Source organism: Leucoraja erinacea, chromosome 8 (assembly GCF_028641065.1).
Source record: "Leucoraja erinacea ecotype New England chromosome 8, Leri_hhj_1, whole genome shotgun sequence".
Lineage (NCBI taxonomy): Eukaryota > Metazoa > Chordata > Chondrichthyes > Rajiformes > Rajidae > Leucoraja > Leucoraja erinaceus.
Window position 1 is genome coordinate 2,185,847 of NC_073384.1, and position 20,756 is coordinate 2,206,602.

General features: G+C 44.0%; 1 protein-coding gene across 1 annotated transcript; it reads right to left on the reverse strand.

The window, feature by feature from the left end:
• Window positions 1-2,714: 2,714 nt before the first annotated feature.
• Window positions 2,715-17,912, reverse strand: LOC129699246 (galectin-related protein-like). The gene is made up of 5 exons (XM_055638866.1): window positions 17,788-17,912; window positions 17,119-17,184; window positions 16,254-16,342; window positions 9,979-10,156; window positions 2,715-4,438 (listed from the first exon to the last, which is right to left on the reverse strand). Exons 1-5 carry the CDS (start codon window positions 17,818-17,820, stop codon window positions 4,295-4,297), a joined length of 510 nt encoding a protein of 169 aa, XP_055494841.1. The 5' UTR covers window positions 17,821-17,912; the 3' UTR covers window positions 2,715-4,294.
• Window positions 17,913-20,756: the final 2,844 nt, after the last annotated feature.

Genomic DNA, 20,756 nt, shown 5'->3' on the forward strand with positions numbered 1-20,756 from the left:
GTGACTTATAGAGCTTTAAAAATGGCGACACCAGGAACTGCAGATGCTGGAATCTTGAGCAATATACAAAGTGCTGGAGGAACTCAGCAGCTCAGACAGCAACTATGGAGGGAATGGATAAGTGACATTTTTAGTCAGGACCCTTCTTCAGATTGATAGAGTAGACAGGAGAGAAAGCTGGAAAAAAGATATAGGGTGGGGCAAAGCTTGGCGAGTGACAGGTGGATACAGGTGAGGGTAGATAGGCCGATGGGTGGAGTAAGTGACAAAAGCTAGAGGTGAAAAGGACACAAAAATGATGTGAAATGGAGGAAGAAGAGGAGTGCAATTTTAAAGCCCGAAGGAGGGATATGGGTGGAAGGGTACAGGGGGGAGGGGAAATGGAACAAAAGCGAATATAGGACTTGGGGAGGGGTGGTGAGTTACAGAACTTTTTTTTTTAAACTCTGTAAAAGTCACCTGGTCATTGGCAATTAAAAAATAAAAATCAAACCATGATGAAAGTTCAAAGCTGGGCAACTGATTTCTCCATCAAATACAATCTGCAATCTGAATCTAACAAACACCTTTCTTAGCTACATTTCCTCATTCCAACAAACTTTATTTTATCCTCACAACTTTGGTGTTGCTTTCCAACTCTCTGGCTCTCTCCCTCGTCTCATGATTTATGTTAGTTTCTCTCATGTGCCTCTTTGTTTACCAGGAATAAATGATGGCATGTATAATCGTAGAAATGCATAGCCATTTCATGTTGTACTTTTCAACCACTATTAGACCAGAAGAAACATAGATGTGGGATGACATAGAACAAGTGTATGGTGGTACAGTGGTCAATGGTCAGTCCGGGCTCGGTGGGCTGAAGGGCCTATTTCCACAATGTATCACTAAACTAACACCAACATGAATGGTCTTTCTGGGTCCGTTTCATTCTCCATCAGAGGACACTGATTCAATCTGAAGAAAGCTCCCAACCCAAAAGGTTGCCTGTTCATGCTCTCCAGGGATGGAGACCCACTGAGTTACTCCAGCACTTTGTGTCTTTTTCTTTTACTGATTCTCCATCTGGGCTTCACAATTTACATGAACCCCATATTCCTTGATTCCATTTGCTTGTCTTGAATATGTGCACGGATAGAGAATTTACAGTTTCGACACCTCCAAAGATACACATGCCTCTGAGTATATGTATTTCTCTTCATCTTAGAATTCCTACATTCAAGCACACAGCCCTGTATTTCAAGAATAGCTAACCAGGGGAAACCATCCCTCTGCATTGGCCTTCCCAGATCATATGAGGATTTTATAGTTTCAATTACGTCAGCTCTCAGCCTTCTGAACTTCTCAGGTGAAAGTTCCATTCCACACGATCTCTCCTCATTCCAGGAAACAAGCTCATCCAGCAAGTCAGGAACTCGGCGTTTTGTTGTACTGTAATCAATGAAACTACCCTGAAAACACCCCAAACAAAATAGGAACCAGTTAGGCTGGTGTTATTAACATTTTAGGAGTGTCTCGCTAGAATGTTCAACTGGTTTTACATCAATGAAGTAGAATAACAAAATACTCAAACACACAGACTTTAAGGCTGTAAGTAATGGTAGTAATGAAACCTTTACAAGCAATTAAAAAAAAAAATCTCATCCAGGCGAAAGAACCATCTGTTTGTAAAGTACTCTGTTCAAATGTGGATAATTATGAGTTGAGGTCCAACCCAGAGATTTTTGCCCAGAAATTGGATTATGCACCTCCTGTTATTAAGCACTAATCATGTAAAATTCTACATATCCCTGAGCAGATTATACGTAAATATTTGAGTGCAAATTTGGACAAGGTTCAATTTCACGTTCCTGGGCATATTCATCTCTGTCGATCTGTCCTACGCCCAGCACAGTGGTGCAGTCACAAAGAAAGCACACCAATGTCTCTGCTTACTGAGAAGTTTGGGGAGATTTGACATGTCACCGAATATTCTTTCGAATGTCTACCGGTTTCATGCTGAACTAACTAATGCTAAACATGGCTGTCACCCATATTCTTAACTGATAAAAGTTCCAGATGCAGAGAACTGAAGATACTGGAATCTAGAGCAAAAAAGCACCCAAGTGTTGGAGTGACTCAGCAGATCAGTCAGCCACCCTGGAGGATATGGATAGGTGATATTTTGGTTTGGGACCCTTCTGGAGTGATTATATGGGGGGGGGGGGGGGGGGGGTAAAAGGCTGGGAGATGAGGAGAGAAGATGCATAAATTGTGAGAAATGGGTAATAATCTGCCTTCTTGTTCTTGCCACCAAAGAGGAAAACTTCACGTATCCATATTATACTGCATCTACCATGCATCTGCCCATTCCCTCAACCTATCCAAATCACCCTGCAGCCTCATAACATCCTCCTCACAGCTCACACTGTTTGTGTCATCCACAAACTTGGAGATGTTATATTTAAATGTGGGGATTACCCCCTCATCCTGCTGCGCCCCATGGAATAAAGTCCCAGCCTGCCCAAGCTCTCCCTAGAGCTCAAGCCCTCGAGTACTGGCAACAACCTTGCACTTCTGCCAGCTTCTATTCTGAATAAAGCCGTTAGAATGTGAAGTGTTTGTCAAAGACCCATTGTCTCATCACTCAGCCTGAGTTTGCAGACAGACAGTAAACAATGCCACCATTCCCAGCCCTCGCCACCTGGCCGCAAATAGGAAGGATAAAAGAGAAAATATGAGGAAATTACAAAGATTTATTTGTAATTATGCAATCAATGGATCTTAACAAAATTAAGGACAAAATATTCATAACAGTATTACATTTCAATAGACATCTCTGATAGATTATAGTGAGCCATGTCTCCTACAACTGAAATAACTTTTAAAGCACCCAACTAACTTTGTAGTGTAGAGAAGTAGAACAAATCAACGAGGCACTGGACAATGCCACAATGATCTTATACTCCGTTGTCATGTAAATGTGGTCAAATGATCGGGATGAGATGATTTTCGGCCAGTTTTCATAATATTTGATATTTCTAACAATACATTTCATCAGTGTCTTCCTGAATTCAACATGTGCTGATGCACACTAACCAAATATACAAACGTACAATTATACAGTAGAATTTGGGAAAGATGTAATTTTTCAAAAAGCAGGACAATATGAAAAAAATGCCAAAATACTTTTTCTAAAGACTGAACATATAAATCTGTAAAGCAACTTTGATGATATTAATGTGCCATCTTGTTCCACAATTACTGTAATCAGTATCCTGATTTAAAATATTCCCACTGATCTCTCCTATTAGATCTACAAGTTCCTAAATTATTACTAAATAATAGCAGCTGATAAGAAACTCAGTTTAGCCAACCCCTCGGTGGTATCAATGAAAACATGTAAAATACACAATACTCTTGTCTTCTTTTCAGTGTTCTCTTACATTCTCTTAATTACAGACAATTTTACTTAAATGAAATATTACTTTTGTTACAGTACAATTCTGATTAGTTTAATTTAACAGAATAAATCCAAAGCATATTGAAGCATCAATTAAAATATATTTCTAGAAAGATAAGAATTCTATGAATAGCAATAAGTATTTGTAAGTTTTTTTTTGTTCATTACTTTCATTTATTGCTTGTAATCTATAAAATTATTAATAACCTTGGAGTTTCTAGAAATATACTTCTCATTTGCAGAAACATTCTACACATCTGGTACATTCATTGGTTAATATCCCCTATGGTTAATAGTTTATTACGACTAAAAGGCAAAATAGTTATAAATACATGGTATTACCGAGCACAAAATACACCATCCATGTTACAACTCACAAAGCATTTAATTTACAATCTAAACAATACCCTGACTGTTCTTTTTTAAAATATATATTTGTTAATTATTTGTGCTGTCATTTCAGTGCGGAAACATACAACGAAGTGCAAGGTGTAAAGAACACCAAAATACCGTGTTCGCTGCCCTGCTCCCCCCTCCCTCCCCCTCCCGTGTATTTGAAGTAATGTCCTAGACATGTGAAGTCGGAACTAGAATGTATCCTCCGTGCAATTCTGAACTGTTATTAACTGGATTTTATTTCCTGCTGCCGACGTTTCCCCAATTGCTCCCTAAAATCCTTGCACCAATTAAATGCCAGTGGCAAACAACAATTTGATTCTCCTTTTCACAACAACAGACAACGGCGACCGACACTGAGACAGCTTCGACCTACTGGCTCTGCCTCCCATGCACGATGACAAGTCTTGGACCTAAGAGCAGAAAGTTCATGTTCCCTCCTGACTATCCCGGTAACCTTTAACCAAGTTTGGTCAGTTGCAAATCGCCAATAATTTTTATTTCATTAATTGCTGAAAAGTTTTGCACACGATGATGAAAATCGAAAAGCTGATGTTTGTCCACCAAAATTCGGAACCTCTGGTATTCGCAGTGTATCTCAAGCTGCAGATGGTGAAAATGAATAAAAAGCATTTAATACGTCGTCATTATCAAATCAATTCAACATGATACATTTACCTAGGATATTAAACACATAAAATCTTAAATCTCTCTCTAAGGATTGTCACGTGTACCGAAAATCGAATAATGAAATTCTGGATACAACGAACTGCAGATGCTGATTTACAAAAAGTAACACAGCAGACCAGCAGCATCTCTGGAAAACATGGATAAATGGTATTTTGTGTCAGGATCCTTCTACAGTCTGAAGAAGGGTCCCCACCGGAAATATCACCGATCCATGTTCTCCAGACATGCTGCCAGACCTACTGAGTTACTATTGCACTTTTTTGGCAATTAAATTCTTACTTGCAGTTGTATAACAGACCTGTCAAAACAGTACTTAAAGATAACAATAAACAAAAATCAATAAATTAAACTCAATCTTATTGCAAAAACGCAAAGGCATTGGTGCTACAAGACCGTCTGTTGTTCCAGGTGTCACCAGTTTGTCAGTATATGTTGGCCATCCCAAATCCCCACAAGAAATTTCTGAATGATGTCAGTCCATCTGAGAAGATATTCACACTGGGAGTTCAATTCCCTAGTTTGTTCTGCCTGCTATTCAATGAGATCACAACGGATCTATGATCAAACTGCATGTACAATATGCCAGAATATATTTAGTTGCCAAAAATCCAACAAAGACATGTTTTTACAATAACCCAGCACAGATCGCTGCTTGGAGATAGCACCAGCCACAGACCTACCCCTTGTCGAAACCTGTCTGGGATCCAATACTCGCAAGCAATGCATTAGGTAGCCTCAACCAACTGACTTCAGGCAATAATGAACTGTCTGTCAACATAGAAACAAGGAACTGCAGATGCTGGTTTACAAACAAAAAGATGCTGGAGTAACTCAACGAGTCAGCCAGTGCCTCTGGAGAACATTGATAGGCAATGTTTTTGGGTTGGGACCCATCTTCAGCCTGGCTGTGGCGGTGGAGAGGGGTGCGGGGGAAGAAAGCTAGTGAATCACAGCGTACAGTGGTGACAACCAGTCTATAAAGTCGCTCCATTTTTCAACGCTAGTTGACACATGCTTTTTGTGTCATGTGGGTTAGATCAACACTGGATCCAGTAACTACCTGACATGATCCATATCTTTGTTATCGCTGGACTGCCCTGTTCCAACATAATCCTGTACGGGCTCCATGTTCAGTAGTTTACAGTCATCAGTAGCAGCTGGCAAAGAAGATTGAGGGGGGATCTTATAGAATCTTACAACATTCTTAAGGGGTTGGACAGGCTAGGAAGATTGCAGGAAGATTGTTCCCGATGTTGGGGAAGTCCAGAACAAGGGGTCACAGTTTAAGGATAAGGGGGAAGTCTTTAAGGACCGAGATGAGAAAAACATTTTTCACACAGAGAGTGGTGAATCTGTGGAATTCTCTGCCACAGAAAGTAGTTGAGGCCAGTTCATTGGCTATATTTAAGAGGGAGTTAGATGTGGCCCGTGGCTAAGGGGATCAGGGGGTATGGAAAGAAGGCAGGTACAGGATACTGAGTTGGATGATCAGCCATGATCATATTGAATGGCAGTGCAGGCTCGAAGGGCCGAATGGCCTACTCCTGCACCTATTTTCTATGTTTCTATCACACTCTTCCAAAAGGCAATGTGATAACTCCATGAGACCTTTTCTCTCCACAGACGTGTGGACAAGGCCACGTTTAACGGTCTTGCCCAAAAACGAGTCAGTGACGCAGCAGCAGAATGTCAGCGTTGATCTCTGTGGCTGCGGCTACAGCACGACCTGAGCCACCACGTTCTCAGGTGAGTGACTGCCTGGTGACTCATAGCTGATGGCAGTTACAAATCACTCAGTAACGTGGATGTGAAATCCTGAACTCACATTCACACAGAGAGCCAAAGTGATTTCTGTGGTATTTGACAGAAATCTTCCAATGTAAGCACTCGGCATCACATACAGGGCAAACATTGCAGTCATCATGCTGGAAATCATTCAACAAGAGTAACCTCCAGTTTCCACTTGTCTATCAATGTAATTGTCAGTTCCATTCGCACTCGGACTGCCTTTGCCTCTTACACTGAATAAATGAAGCCCAAAGCAATCTCAAGCAACTGAATCTCATCTTCGCAAGCACATGCAATTCTCAGGACTTGTTATTGGATTCAACAATTGCAGGTAAAGAGGTTTGTATCAGTCCGAGGAAAAAGATCTTTGTACGTGAAACATTAACTCTGTTTCCCTCTCCACAAATGCTGCCTGCTACAGAAATGGGCTGGAGTTTTCAAGAGAGTTAGATTTGGCTCTTAGGGTTAACGGAATCAAGGGATATGGGGAAAAAGCATGAACGGGGTACTGATCTTAGATGATCAGCCATAATAATAAAAATAATAATTTTATTTATAGAGCACTTTAAAAACAATCATAGTTGCAACAAAGTGCTGTACATCACTAATCATTGACAAAAAAGTTAATACACACCAATAATAACAATCAAAAGAAAAAGTAGGAAAAGATATGTAAAATAAAGAAACATTAAAAACAATAAAAACAGAAGCAAAGTCTCAGGCATGGTCAAAAGCCAGGGAGTACAAATGTGTTTTAACACTGGATTTGAAGATGGACAGTGAAGGGGCCTGTCTGATGTGCAACAGCAGGGTGTTCCAGAGTGCTGGAGCAGCAACAGAGAAGGCTCTATCCCCTCTGAGCTTCCGATTAGACCTCGGTACCTCCAGGAGCAGCTGACCAGCTGACCTGAGGGACCGGGCAGGAGCGTATGGGTGGAGCAGCTCAGAGAGGTAAGGCGGGGCGAGCCCATTCATGATCATATTGAATAGTGGTGCTGGCTCGAAGTGCCGAATGGCCTACTCCTGCACCTATTTTCTATATTTAATCTGATCAAGTGTGAGGTCAAATGTAAAGGGAAGATATACAATTAAAGGCATGATCCTGAACAGCATTGATGTACAGGGGGATCTTGGGGTCCAAGTCCATAACTCCCTGAAAGTGGCAACACAAGTGGGCAGAGTGGTAAAGAAGACAACCGTACGCGTCCTAGGAGACAACAATATTCTTCCTTTCATAGGTCAGGGCCTCGAATATAAGATTCAGGAAGTCACGATACAGCCTTTTAAATCTTTGGTTAAACTGCATTTGGATTACTGCATGCAGTTCTAGTCACCCCATTACAGGAAGGATGAATGGGTTTAGGGGTATTAGCTACAGGGAGAGATTGGGCAGACTTAGATTGTTTTCTCTGGAATGCCGGAGGTTGCAGGAGACCTGATAGAAAGATATAAAATTGTGAAAGGCTTAGATGGATGTAAATAGGGTAGTTAGTAAGTAAGTAAGTAAGTTTTATTTATATAGCACATTTTAAATCAACGCGTTGAAAACAAAATGCTTTACATAAAATTAATAATTAAGTTTCCGTATATCCATAGAAAAAAGAATCTAGGATGAAAAAAATCAAATACTGGAGGGCATAGTTTTAAAGTGAGAGACAAAGTTTAAAGGAGATGTGCAGACCAACCTTGTTTTTACACAGGGTGTTGGGTGCCTGGAACGCACTGTCAGGGTTGGTGCGTGAGGCAGATATGAAAGTGGCATTTAAGAGGCTTTTGGTTAGGCACATGTCTATGAAGGGAATGGAGGGATATACTTGATATGCAGGTAGAGAAGAGATGGTCTTGGCACAGACATTGTGGGTCAAAGGGCCTGACTGTTGCACAGTTGGTTCAGTTCTACCTGCTGAATATTTCCAGCATCCTCAGCTTGTATTTCACATTTGCAGCATTGTGGTGCCTGCATTTCCAGTCTGCATCCCACTATTCCAATATGTTTATCTTTCTCCTTCATTATCATTTATCCCCTACGATTTAAATTCAGACAAATCAGCTGTGACTAGTCAGCCTTCAGCACCCTCACCTTGCCTGCATGACTCCACCTGTATGAACAGATTATTCGTCTCCACATGATCACAGATATTCCCTGACTCTCTCCACCACACTCCCTTCTCTGTAATTTCAAACGTATTTGATTTCTAGTTTTTCTTGGGCTTGACAAAAGATTAGGGATCAGATATGTTAACCCCAGTGGAAACAAGGAACTGCAGATGCAGGCCTACAAAGGACACAAAGTGCTGGTGTAACTCAGCGGGTCAGGCAACATCCATGGAGAACATGGACAGGTTAATGGTCCCCATCCGAAACATCACCTATCCATGTTTTCCACAGATGTTGCCTGACCCGCTGAGTTACTCCAGCACTCTGTGAAACGTCACCTATCCATGTTCTCCACAGATGCTGCCTGACCCGCTGAGTTACTTCCCAAAGGCTATCTATCTATCTATAACTCCCAGCACTCTGTGAAACTTCACCTATCCATGTTCTCCACAGATGCTGCCTGACCCGCTGAGTTACTCCAGCACTCTGAAACATCACCTATCCATGTTCTCCACAGATGCTGTCTGACCCACTGAGTTACTCCAGCACTCTGTGAAACGTCACCTATCCATGTTCTCCACAGATGCTGCCTGACCCGCTGAGTTACCCCAGCACAGGACCTTTCTTCACACTGATTGTGGAGACTGGGGAGTGAGAAAGCTGGATGTGAGGTGGGACAGGATAAATCCTGCCGAGTGATAGGTAGATACAATTGAGCAGGGAAGGGTTTGATTGGCAGATGGATGGACAATGGCGAGAGATTTTTAAAAAAGGAGACAAAAGGGTTGTAGGATCAGGAGTGAAATGCAAAGCCTCCGGAAGGCTCAACATTATCCTTGCATCCCGTTGAGCAGAAGGTAAAAAGCTTGAAGGCACATACCACCAGATTCAGAAACAGCTTCTTCCCCGCTGCTGTCAGACTACTGAACGGTCCTATCATGAGCTGGGGGTGTAGTCCTGATCTTCCAACCTACCTCACTACAGACCTTCGACTTTGTTCTTTAACTGTTACCCTACAATGCTGTAATGCTATATTGGGATATTGTTCTCTTTGTATGTTGTATTGGAGTATGGCTTCATTGTATGATTCAACCAGATTCCATACAAAGTTTTTCAATGTCTCAGTATACGTGACAATAACACACCAATACTACTACCAATAATACAAAGATTCTAAGATACAAAGGCCAGAGTCGTGCACAGTATTGCTTCTGGAGCTAATAGTTCAGTTTAGTTTATTGTCACGTGTACCGAGGCACAGTGAAAAGCTTTGGTTGCATGCTATCTAGTCAGCAGATAGACATTACATTACAATCAGCCATTACAGGTTGTAGATACGTCTAGAGTCAAGAGTGTTTTACTGTCATATGTCCCAGATAGAACAATGAAATTATTACTTGCTGCAGCACAACAGAATATGTAAACATAGTACACTGTGAACAATATAATAAATGAGAGAGGAAAAAATAAGATAAGGATGTTTGGTGCAAGTTAAAGCCAGCAAAGTCCGGTCAAGGATAGTCCGAGGATGACCAAAGAGGTAGATGGTACATAATATTGCTACTCACCCTGAACGGCTGGTCTGGGATGAAAGGAAAGTAGGGAGTGGATGATTCTTCTTCTCCCCACTGCCCAGATACAAAAGCGTTTCGGACAAACTGCTGGTCAGTGAACCTTGCCTGCAGCTCGATGGCCACGTCAGCCGGTGACACATCGCCGTCTCCACAGCACAGACTGATTTCAAAGCTTCAACAGGGATAACAAGAAAACTATCAGAAATTAAAAGCTCCTTCACCCATCAAAGTCTCTAAATCAAGTCACCATGCAAATCATTTGAACAGATTAGTGATGGAGTGGCTGGCAAAAATGTTCATACCATCAGACCCAGACCCATCAGGAGTGGCACCTGTGCCATGGCTTTCTGCTCCCAAAATGTCTCCTACTTTTGGCCATGCAAACCCAGTCATGGATCAGTTCAACATATAAAGAGGTCCTTTGTCCCACCTTGTCCATGCCAACTGGCTTACTGGGCGAGATCAATTTGTCTGGATTTACCCATATCCTTCTAAACTCTTCCTAAGCATGTATCTGTCCAAATGTCTTGTAATAGTTTTAATTATATCTGCTTCTAGCTTCCTCTGACAGATCATTCCAGATATGGACTACCCCCCAAGTGTAAAGGTTATCCTTGAATCTCTTCAATCGCTCCCCTCTCACCTAAAGCTTATAATAATAATAATAACTTTATTTATAGAGTACTTTAAAAACAACCACAGTTGCAACAAAGTGCTGTACATGACTAATCATGGACAAGAAATTTTTACATAACAATAAAAACATTAAACGAAAGAGTAAAAACAATAAAATTAAAAACATTAAAAGCACTAAAAACAGGAGCAAATTCTCAAGCGGTGTCAAAAGCCAAGGAATATAAATGTGTTTTAATACTGGTTTTGAAGATGGACAGTGAGGGCCTGTCTGATGTGCAACGGCAGGGTGTTCCAGAGTGCCGGAGCAGCAACAGAGAAGGCTCTATCCCCTCTGAGCTTCCGCTTAGACCTTGGTACCTCCAGGAGCAGCTGATCAGATGACCTGAGGCACCGGGCAGGAGCGTATGGGTGGAGCAGTTCAGAGAGGTAAGGCGGGGGCGAGCCCATTTAGAGATTTAAAAACAAATAAAAGAATTTTAAAATGAACTCGAAAGTGCACCGGGAGCCAATGGAGGGAGGCCAGAATTGGCGTTATGTGCTCCCTCTTTCCAGTTCCAGTTAAAAGACGAGCAGCAGCATTCTGAACCAACTGGAGACGAGCCAGTGAAGATCGTGCAACTCCAAAATAGAGTGTGTTACAGTAATCCAGCCTAGATGTAATAAAGGCATGGATTACTGTTTCAAAATGCTGCCGCTCGAGAATGGGCTTCACCTTTGCCAGCTTATGCCCACCCTTTAGTTTCAGAATCCTCTACCCTGGGAAAAAGACTGAGCGTTCACTTTATCCATGCCCCTCATGATCTTGTACATCATAATAAGATCATTCCCCCCCTCCCAGTCTCCTACGCTCCAAGAAAACAGTCCCAGCCTATCCAATCTTTCCCTGTAACAAGTCCACAGACCCGGGTAAGGTGGTGGTGAATCTCTCTTGCATCCTCTACAACTTAATGACATCAAACCTCTGCATTTCCTCAGCTCCCACTGAACGGACACCATTAACCGGGCAGTGTCTAGAAAGGAAGAAATGGGCAGCTGGAGAAGGTAAAACATTTAACATGATTTTATTTAGCCCGTTTGAAGGTTTTATTTGTTTTTTAAGTGAGACTGGATTTTTTAGTGTATTGGACGTTTAAACTTGTAGTAGCCATTTTGCTTAACTCAGTATATTATAATTCTATCCAGTAACCTTTCATTTTATCTGCCTGTAATTATGTGGGTGGGATTTATACGTAGTCTGGGGTGTGTTGGTGGCTAGGACTCCCAGATAGTTTCTAGTTTAGTTCGGTGAAGACTATGGGGAAGATATAGTTTTCGACCATGATCATGAGTATGATTGAAACGTATATATGCTGGAAGACGATGTACTTATACAAGAAGACGTTTTCAGAGTGATTTTACTGTTTGTACTATGACAATAAAGAAACTATTAATCTAGCGACTGTTTCTGGAATACTCATCAATCGGCGGCTTTGAATATCTCGTGGGGAGCTCGTGGAATGCGTAAGATTAGCTTCTGAACCATGGTCAACAAATCAGTGACTATCCAGGGCTAATACCTTGAGACGCCGTAAAGACTGTCACTGCAATGATTTTAACCTTTTTAAACAGCTGAGCAGGTCCTGAGTAATTGTACTCAATGTAAACGGCCTGTTAGGATCATAGCCTGGAGGCGAGGGACAAGATGTGACGGGATTCCAGCTATGCCATTCTTGGCACAGTGCTGCAGTAACTCAGCGGGTCAGGCAGCATCTGTGGAGAACGTGGATAGGTGACGTTTCACAGAGTGCTGGAGTAACTCAGCGGGTCAGGCAGCATCTGTGGAGAACATGGATAGGTGACGTTTCACAGAGTGCTGGAGTAACTCAGTGGGTCAGGCAGCATCTGTGGAGAACGTGGATAGGTGACGTTTCACAGAGTGCTGGAGTAACTCAGCGGGTCAGGAGAACATGGATATAGTCATATAGTTATAAAGCGTGGAAACAGGCTCTTTGGTCCAACCTGCCCACGCCGACCAACATGCTCCATTTACACTAGTCCCATCTGCCTGTGTTTAGTCCATAAGCCTATCCTATCCATGTACCTGTCTAAATGTTTCTTAAAACATTGTGATAGTACCTGCCTCAACCACCTCTTCTGGCAGTTCGTTGCATACATCCACCAGACTTTGTATGAAAAAATTACCCCTCAGGTTCCTATTAAATCTTTCCCCTCTTATCTTAAACCTATACCCTCTTGTTCTAGATTCCCCTACTCTGGGCAAGAGACTCTGTGCGTCTACCTGATCTATACCTCTCATGATTTTGTACAACTATCAGATTTCCCCTCATCCTCCTGCAAGCCAAGGAATAGAGTCCCAGCCTGCTCAACCTCCCTATAGCCCAGGCCCTCAAGTCCTGGCACATCCTCCATAGCCTTTTCCGCACCCTTTCCTGCTTGACAACATCTTTCCTATAACATGACGCCAAAAATTGAACACAATACTCTAGTTAACATTTTGGGTCGGGCCCTTCCTCAGACTGATCAGTCTCCAGCACTTGGCCTTATGTGTATAAACCAGCACCTGCAGTTCCTTGTTTCTACTCCAGCGAAGCTGCCTGACCTGCTGAGTTACTCCAGTATGTTGTGTGTCCTTGTCTCCTCAGCTGGCCACCAGAGAGTAGCTGGGCCTTGCTGATGTGCTGGCTGACCTACCAGCTGGAGACAGTGCCTGAAAGGACCAGTTTGGTCGCCACTACAGATAACCAGCCATCTGATGGCCAGTGAACAGCCATTCTCTTATTGCTGTATCAACAATAACTGTTTGCCTGTCACTAGTTTAAATACCAGAAGACAATTGGCAGAAAAGCAAAAGTTGATATCAAGCCATGTAAGGGGTTTATTAAGGGCAAATTAACAAAAGCTTGAATAAAACTGAAAGTTAAATTGATCTATATAACTGGGAGGCAGAAGATTTACAGGGAATTCAAGAACTTGGGCCTTTAAAAAGAAAACAGGGATGGTTTGAAATGGTGGAACAATTAAGTCCAGGTTGTGGTGAAAGTGAAAGATGGAGAGTTTGTAATGCTGATGGGAGAAGCAGAGATGAGGAACAGGAGAGGCAATGGATGGATGTCACAACAAGAAATACACTTAAAATGTAGATCATTGTTTCCTACGTGAAAATCAAAGCAAACAATGAGGGTTTAGTGTGTCTAAATAAACAAACTGAAGCAAAACATGAATGTGAATAGTAACATAATGACAACATCTCAATCATAGCTCAGTGCATGGATTTCACCTAATGACCAACCCAGGGCCGTTAAAGATCAAACATTTCCCACCTACAATATAATTCTACATTTTTGATCAGTTACACAACACGGCACAAGCAGAATCATTTCCAAAGATAATTTTGAGGTTATTATATACATAAGATCAGAACTAAGTCATTTCAACTTCATAAACTTAATCTAGACTGTTGGCACGGCTTCCATTCAGAACAAACAATAGACCTAAACAAATTTGCCCTTATTCAATGGAAAATGGAAGGAGCACAATTTGTACTTGTTTGAGAGTTGTGCTGAAATCTGCTTTGTCACTTTCCCAGTAACAGCCAGTGTTAGGCACGAAACATTTTTCAGATCAAAATGATGCACGTTCTCATGTCAGCTTGAAATTGCTTATTTTGAGGAATTATTTGAAAATGTTTAATTTCCAAAGAAAAAATACATTATATATTTTTAATTAGTGCATTCTTACTCTGACCTTAAGTAGGTTTGTTAAGATCTCTCTGTATTTGGCACTGGTGAATACAGAAGCCATAGAACGCGGAAACAGGCCCTTCGGCCCAACTTGCCCATGTCGACCAACATGCCCCGTCTACACTAGTCCCACCTGCCCCATATACCTGTCCGCATTTGGCCCATATCCCTCTAAACCTTTCCTATCCACGTACCTGTCCAAATATGTTTAAAATTTTATTATAGTTCCTACCTCAACTACATCCTCATTCCATATACCCAACACCCTCAGGTACCTATTAAATCTTTCCCCTCTTAACTTAAAACTATGTCCTCAGGTTCTTGATTCCCCTAGTCTGGGGAAAAGACTCTGTGCATTCACCCTCTCCTCATATCCTTATACATTTCTATAAAATCACCTCATCCTCCGACGCTCCAAGGAATATAGTCTTAGCCTGCCCAACCTCTCCCTATAGTTCAGGCCCTCAGTTTCTGGCAACATCCCTGTAAGTCCCTGCACTCTTTCCTTTCGATACAAAATGACACAAAGTGCTGGAGTAACTCATTAGTGTCTCTGGAGAACATGGATCAGTACCTTTTGGATCGAGACCCGTCTTCAGACCCGAAACGTCACCCGTCCATGTTCTCAGAGATGCTGCCTGACCAACTGAGTTACTCCCAATACTTTTTGTCCTTTTGTGTATTAATTAGCACCTGCAGTTCCTTGTTTCAACATCCTTTAGCAGTGTGATCAAAACTTATCACGATACTCCAAATGTGGCCTCACCAACATCTTGTACAACTATAAGATAACATCCCAACTTCTATATACAATGTCCCGCTGAGTTACTCCAGCATTTTGTGTCTATCTCCTATACACAATATGCTGACTGATGAAGGCCAATGTACCAATGTACCAAAATCCTTCTTGACCACCCTATGTAGGGGTGATGCCACTATAGTCAAGGAACTATTTACCTGCATGCCTAGATCCGTCTGCTCTGCAACACCTCCCTGAAGATCCTGCCCTGGTTTGACTTCCCAAAATGCAATCCCTCACACTTATCTGCATTAAACTCCATGAGTTGACTTTGAAGATAGTACAACAACATTGGGTGGGGGTGGGATGGGGAGAGACGGGATACATGGGTTATTTGAAGTTAGAGATATCAATATTCATACATCAATAGCCAGTGAACTAGCTCTCCCTGTATGAGGTGTTTATTGATGTGGCGTTGTGATCTAGTGATTTAGTTTATAAATACAGGCCCTTCGTCCCACCGAGTCTGTGCCGACCAGCGATCCCGCACATTAACACTATCCTACACCTACGAGGGACAATTTTTACATTTACCAAGCCAATTAACCTACAAACCTGCAAGGTCTTTGGAGTGTGGAAGGAAACCAAAGATCTCAGAGAAAACCCACACAGGTCACGGGGAGAACCTACAAACTCCATACAGACAGCGCCCGTAGTCGGGATGGAATCCATGACTCTGGCGCTGCATTCGCTGTAAGGCAGCAACTCTACCGCTGCACCACCCGTCATGAAATCATGAGAGGAATAGATCGGGTAGATCCCCAGAGTAGGCGAATCGAGGACCAGAGGACAGTTTTAAGGTGAAGGGGGAAAGATTTAATCGGAATCTGAGAGGTAACTTTTTCACACAGGGTGGTGGGTGTATGGAACAAGCTGCTTGAGGAGGTAGTTGAGGCTGGGACTATCCCAACGTTTAAGAAACAGTTAAACAGTACATGGCAAGGACAGTTTTGGAGGGATATGGACCAAGCGCAGGCAGGTGGGACTAGTGTAGCTGGGACATGTTGGGCGGTGTGGGCAAGTTGGGCCGAAGGGCTTGTTTCCACGCTGTATCACTCTATGAGACTAATACAGAAGTGTTTGTTGGTCAGTACCTGGCTGGGTTTGGATCCACCATACCCATCACTATGATCTTCTTTCCCGGTCTCATGCCTCCTTTCACCGAACCACAAAAGGGAACTGTCTGAAAGAGAGGATGGAATTGGTCCGTGTCAGTCTCAGCCCAACACTAAGCAGCAATGACCATATAACCATATAACACAGCACGGAAACAGGACATCTCAGCCCTTCTAGTCCGTGCCGGACATTTACTCTCACCTAGTCCCATCTACCTGCACTCAGACCATAACCCTCCATTCCTTTCCCGTCCATATACCTATCCAATTTATTTTTAAATTATAAAATCGAACCTGCCTCCACCACTTCCACTGGAAGCTCATTCCACACAGCTACCACTCTCCGAGTAAAGAAGTTCCCCCTCATGTTTCCCCTAAACTTCTGTCCCTTAATTCTCAATTCAAGTCCTCTTGTTTGAATCTTCCCTACTCTCAATGGAAAAAGCTTATCCACGTCAACTCTGTCTATCCATCTCATCATTTTAAATACCTCTATCAAGTCCCCCCCTTAACCTTCTGTGCTCCAAAGAATAAAGACCTAACTTGTTCAACCTTTCTCTGTAACTTAGTTGCTGAAACCCAGGCAACATTCTAGTAAATCTCCTCTGCACTCTCTCTATTTTGTTGACATATTTCCTATAATTTGGCGACCAAAATTGTACACCATACTCCAGAATTGGCCTCACCAATGCCTTGTACAATTTTAACGTTACATCCCAACTTCTATACTCAATGCTCTGATTTATAAAGGCCAGCACACCAAAAGCTTCCTTGACAACCAAGCTCATCTTACAAACAACATTACAAAGTTATTTCAATGTCAAAGAATTGTGTTTGTTTTTACCAATCGTGGTGCATCTTCAGAGTCGGGAGAAGTCAATGAGTTGTTCAGGTGATCTCCGTCCACTATCTAAGAGGTAAATGGAAGATTATCTATCGGACAGTATAGCTTGACACGGGAGGTAGTTGTCGCTGGCTGAGATTACACACACACACACCATGGAGAGGGAGAGTGTGTGTGGGATCTCACCGGTGGCAATCGCCTCGCCTCAGAGCAACAAGGGAGTGAGATCCCGCAAATTGAGGCAATGAGAGCGAAATCCCAGCTGGGAGAGCGGCTGCAGCATGCAGCGAGGCCGGAGTGGAAGCGGAGACTGATCAGGAGAGGGGATCAGCCGCCGCATGTGTCTCCGGAGTGGCTGGGCCTGGGGAAGCGGGAGCCGGAGTCAGTCGGCACAAGCCGGCACCGGCAACAGCCCCCATGCGATCAGCTGGAGTGCGCTGGCCATGGGACCTCCACACGGCTCGGCTGTGCTCGGCTCCCCGGGCTGGGCTGGGCTGGGCTGGGCTGACGGATCCCGGGGCTCAGGGGGTTCACCTCTCCCGGGATCAGCGCCTGCATTGTCGTGCTCGGATACCAGGGACACCCCCGGCCCGGCCCGGCCCAGCCCGCTCCAGCCCGGGAACGCTGCGGCGCTGGAGGTTGCAAGGTGCGGGGAGCCGAAGCACTCACCGTGCGGTCCCTCTTCGCTGCCGATCCCGCCATCTTTGCGCGGAGACTGTGGGCTGGGATTGCAGGAGAAGGCGGGTCCGATCCACGGTGCACCGGTCTGCCCCGCCTGCCTGTCCGGCCGGCCACCCACCCACCGACGCTTGCACCAGCCCAGCCCAGCCCAGCCCTAGACACAGGAGCTGCTGGCAATGCCGCAAACACCACACTACAATGCCGCCTCCCCTTACAGCCCACACTCGGGGGACACGGTGGCCAACCCCGGCAACTCCAGCACTACATCCAGCACAGAAGATTGAGGGGGGATCTTATAGAAACTTACAACATTCTTAAGAGGTTGGACAGGCTAGATGCAGGAAGATTGTTCCCGATGTTGGGGAAGTCCAGAACTAGGGGGTCACAGTTTAAGGATAAGGGGGAAGTCTTTTAGGACCGAGATGAGGAAAACATTTTTTCACACACAGAGTGGTGAATCTGTGGAATTCTCTGCCACAGAAGTTAGTTGAGGCCAGTTCATTGGCTATATTTAAGAGGGAATTAGATGTGGCCCTTGTGGCTAAAGGGATCAGGGGGTATGGAGAGAAGGCAGGTACAGGATACTGAGTTGGATGATCAGCCATGATCATATTGAATGGCGGTGCAGGCTCGAAGGGCTGAATGGCCTCTACTCCTGCACCTATTTTCTATGTTTCTGTGTTTCTATGGAACTGTGCAAAGTGAAGGTAGACACAAAGTGCTGCAGTAACCCAGCGGCTCATCTCTGGAGAGTAGGAATAGGTGACAAAGTGACCTGGCCTGTGCAGGGTTGGGTAAACCGAGAATCCCACTGGTGCTAAAGGGCCAGGGGAGGGGGGGGGGGGGGGGGGGGGGGGGGGAGGAGGAGGCATTGCTCTCCCAGGTACAACGGGGAGTTCACAAACAAGCAACTGCACATGCTGCTTTACACTAAAGGACATAGAGTACTGCAGTAACTCAGCGGGTCAGGCATAAGGGAAGGGATTCCATCCCAGTGGGCCACATGAGTGGCTAGAGTGTGGGGTAAAATTGTGATTTGGGGAAACTATTGTATGTATGTATGGCCTCCGAGAATGTCGCATGGAGTTTTGTAAGGATCATGTATTGGATATATTTAATTCTCAAATAAAGTATATTTTGAAATTTTTAAAAAAGCATCTGTGGAGAACATGGATAGGTGACGTTTCACAGAGTGCTGGAGTAACTCAGCGGGTCGGGCAGCATCTGTGGAGAACATGGATAGGTGACGTTTCACAGAGTGCTGGAGTAACTCAGCGGGTCAGGCAGCATCTGTGGAGAACATGGATAGGTGACGTTTCACAGAGTGCTGGAGTAACTCAGCGGGTCAGGCAGCATCTGTGGAGAACATGAACCTGTTGGACAGGTCCCATAGTGGATTGCACCTATCCATATACTCCAGCACTCTTGTGTCCTTTACTGGGGAGTTGGCCATCTGAAAGGGTTCATGTGGGGGAGGATTACAGTTTCTGGTCCTGCTGCTGCTGGATATTGGAGGGCAGAGTCCAATGGAACTCCCCTGAAACAAGGGAAGGGACATCACCCCAGGGGGGCACATGAGTGGCAAGGGTGGCATGTAAAGGGAGGTGCTAACACTACTGCGAACCAGTCTGAAGATGGGTCCCGACCCCCTGCAGGAACTATACATCAGAAGGTGTAACTCCAGAGCCAACAAGATCATGGGAGACCCCTTCCACCCCTGTAACGGACTGTTCCAGCTGCTACGGTCAGGCAAACACCTCTGTTGCCATGCTGTGAGAACGGAGAGGTTGAGAAGGAGTTTCTTCCCAGAGGCCATTCGGACTGTAAACTCTTACCTCACCAGGGGCTAACTTTACTGAACCATTCTACTGTTTTTCCTTCCTCCCACAATATGTAATATGTAAAAGAATAGAAACATAGAACATAGAAACATAAAAAATAGGTGCAGGAGTAGGTCATTCAGCCCTTCGAGCCTGCACCGCCATTCAATATGATCATGGCTGATCATGTGATTCTGTTCCATTCTGTTTGTAGTTTGTTTGTTTGTTTGTTTGTCTTTTTACAGAAAGTCTGCGAGCTTTGCCACTTTTCATTTCACTGTACATCTCATATGTGTATGTGACGAATAAACTTGACTTGACTTGACTTGACTTGACAGTCCGTGCCGTCCACAGATGCTGCGTGACCTGCTTCATGTTTTACAACAAGGTGTAGGGTCATATTCACTGTATAGACACACTAAGAAAGTATGAAGAGCCCAAACCACCCCGTCCCCAGGTACCTTCCCCTGCAACCGCAGGAGATGCAACACCTGTCCTGACATCTCCTCCCTCGACTCTGTCCAGGGACCCCGACAGTCCTTACAGGTTAGGCAGGTCTTCACTTGCACCTCCTCCAACCTCATCTACTGTATTCGTTGTTCAAGATGTGGAGTCTTTCCAACGGCGAGACCAAATGTAGACTGGACGATCGTTTCGCTGAACACCTTATCTCAGCCTGCCTGAACCAACCTGATCTCCAGGTTGCTAAACACTTTAATTCTCCTTCCCATTCCCACACAGACCTTCCTGTCCTGGGTCCCTCCCATTGTCAGAGTGAGGCCAAATGCAAATTGGAAGAACAGCATCTCAAATTTCGCTTGGGCAGCTTACAGCCCAGTGGTATGAATATTGATTTCTCTCACCACGTAGCCCTTGCATCCCCCTCTTTCCATCCCTCCCCCACCCAAGTTGTCGTACTAGCTTCAAAGTTGTCTTTTTGAGTCTCATTGTCTGTAGCTCGTTTTCACCTATCCCACAGCTAACAAAGGCCTGTTTCCTTTGTTATTGTTACTGTTTTGCATATCTTTCATTCAGTTATTCTCTATCTCTGTATATCACCGTCTATATATCTTGTTTCCCTTTCCCCTGACTCTCAGTCTGAAGAAGGGTCTCGGCTCGAAACATCGCCTATTTTCT

Excerpts from the sequence above, each read along its gene's own strand:
- LOC129699246 (XM_055638866.1), bottom strand. The coding sequence starts at position 17,820 with ATGGCGGGATCGGCAGCGAAGAGGGACCGCACG. Across the intron at positions 17,185-17,787 it reads CAGCGAAGAGGGACCGCACG|ATAGTGGACGGAGATCACCT; the intron begins GTGAGTGCTTCG and ends TTTACCTCTTAG. Across the intron at positions 4,439-9,978 it reads TCCCAGACCAGCCGTTCAGG|CTTGAGATACACTGCGAATA; the intron begins GTGAGTAGCAAT and ends CACCATCTGCAG.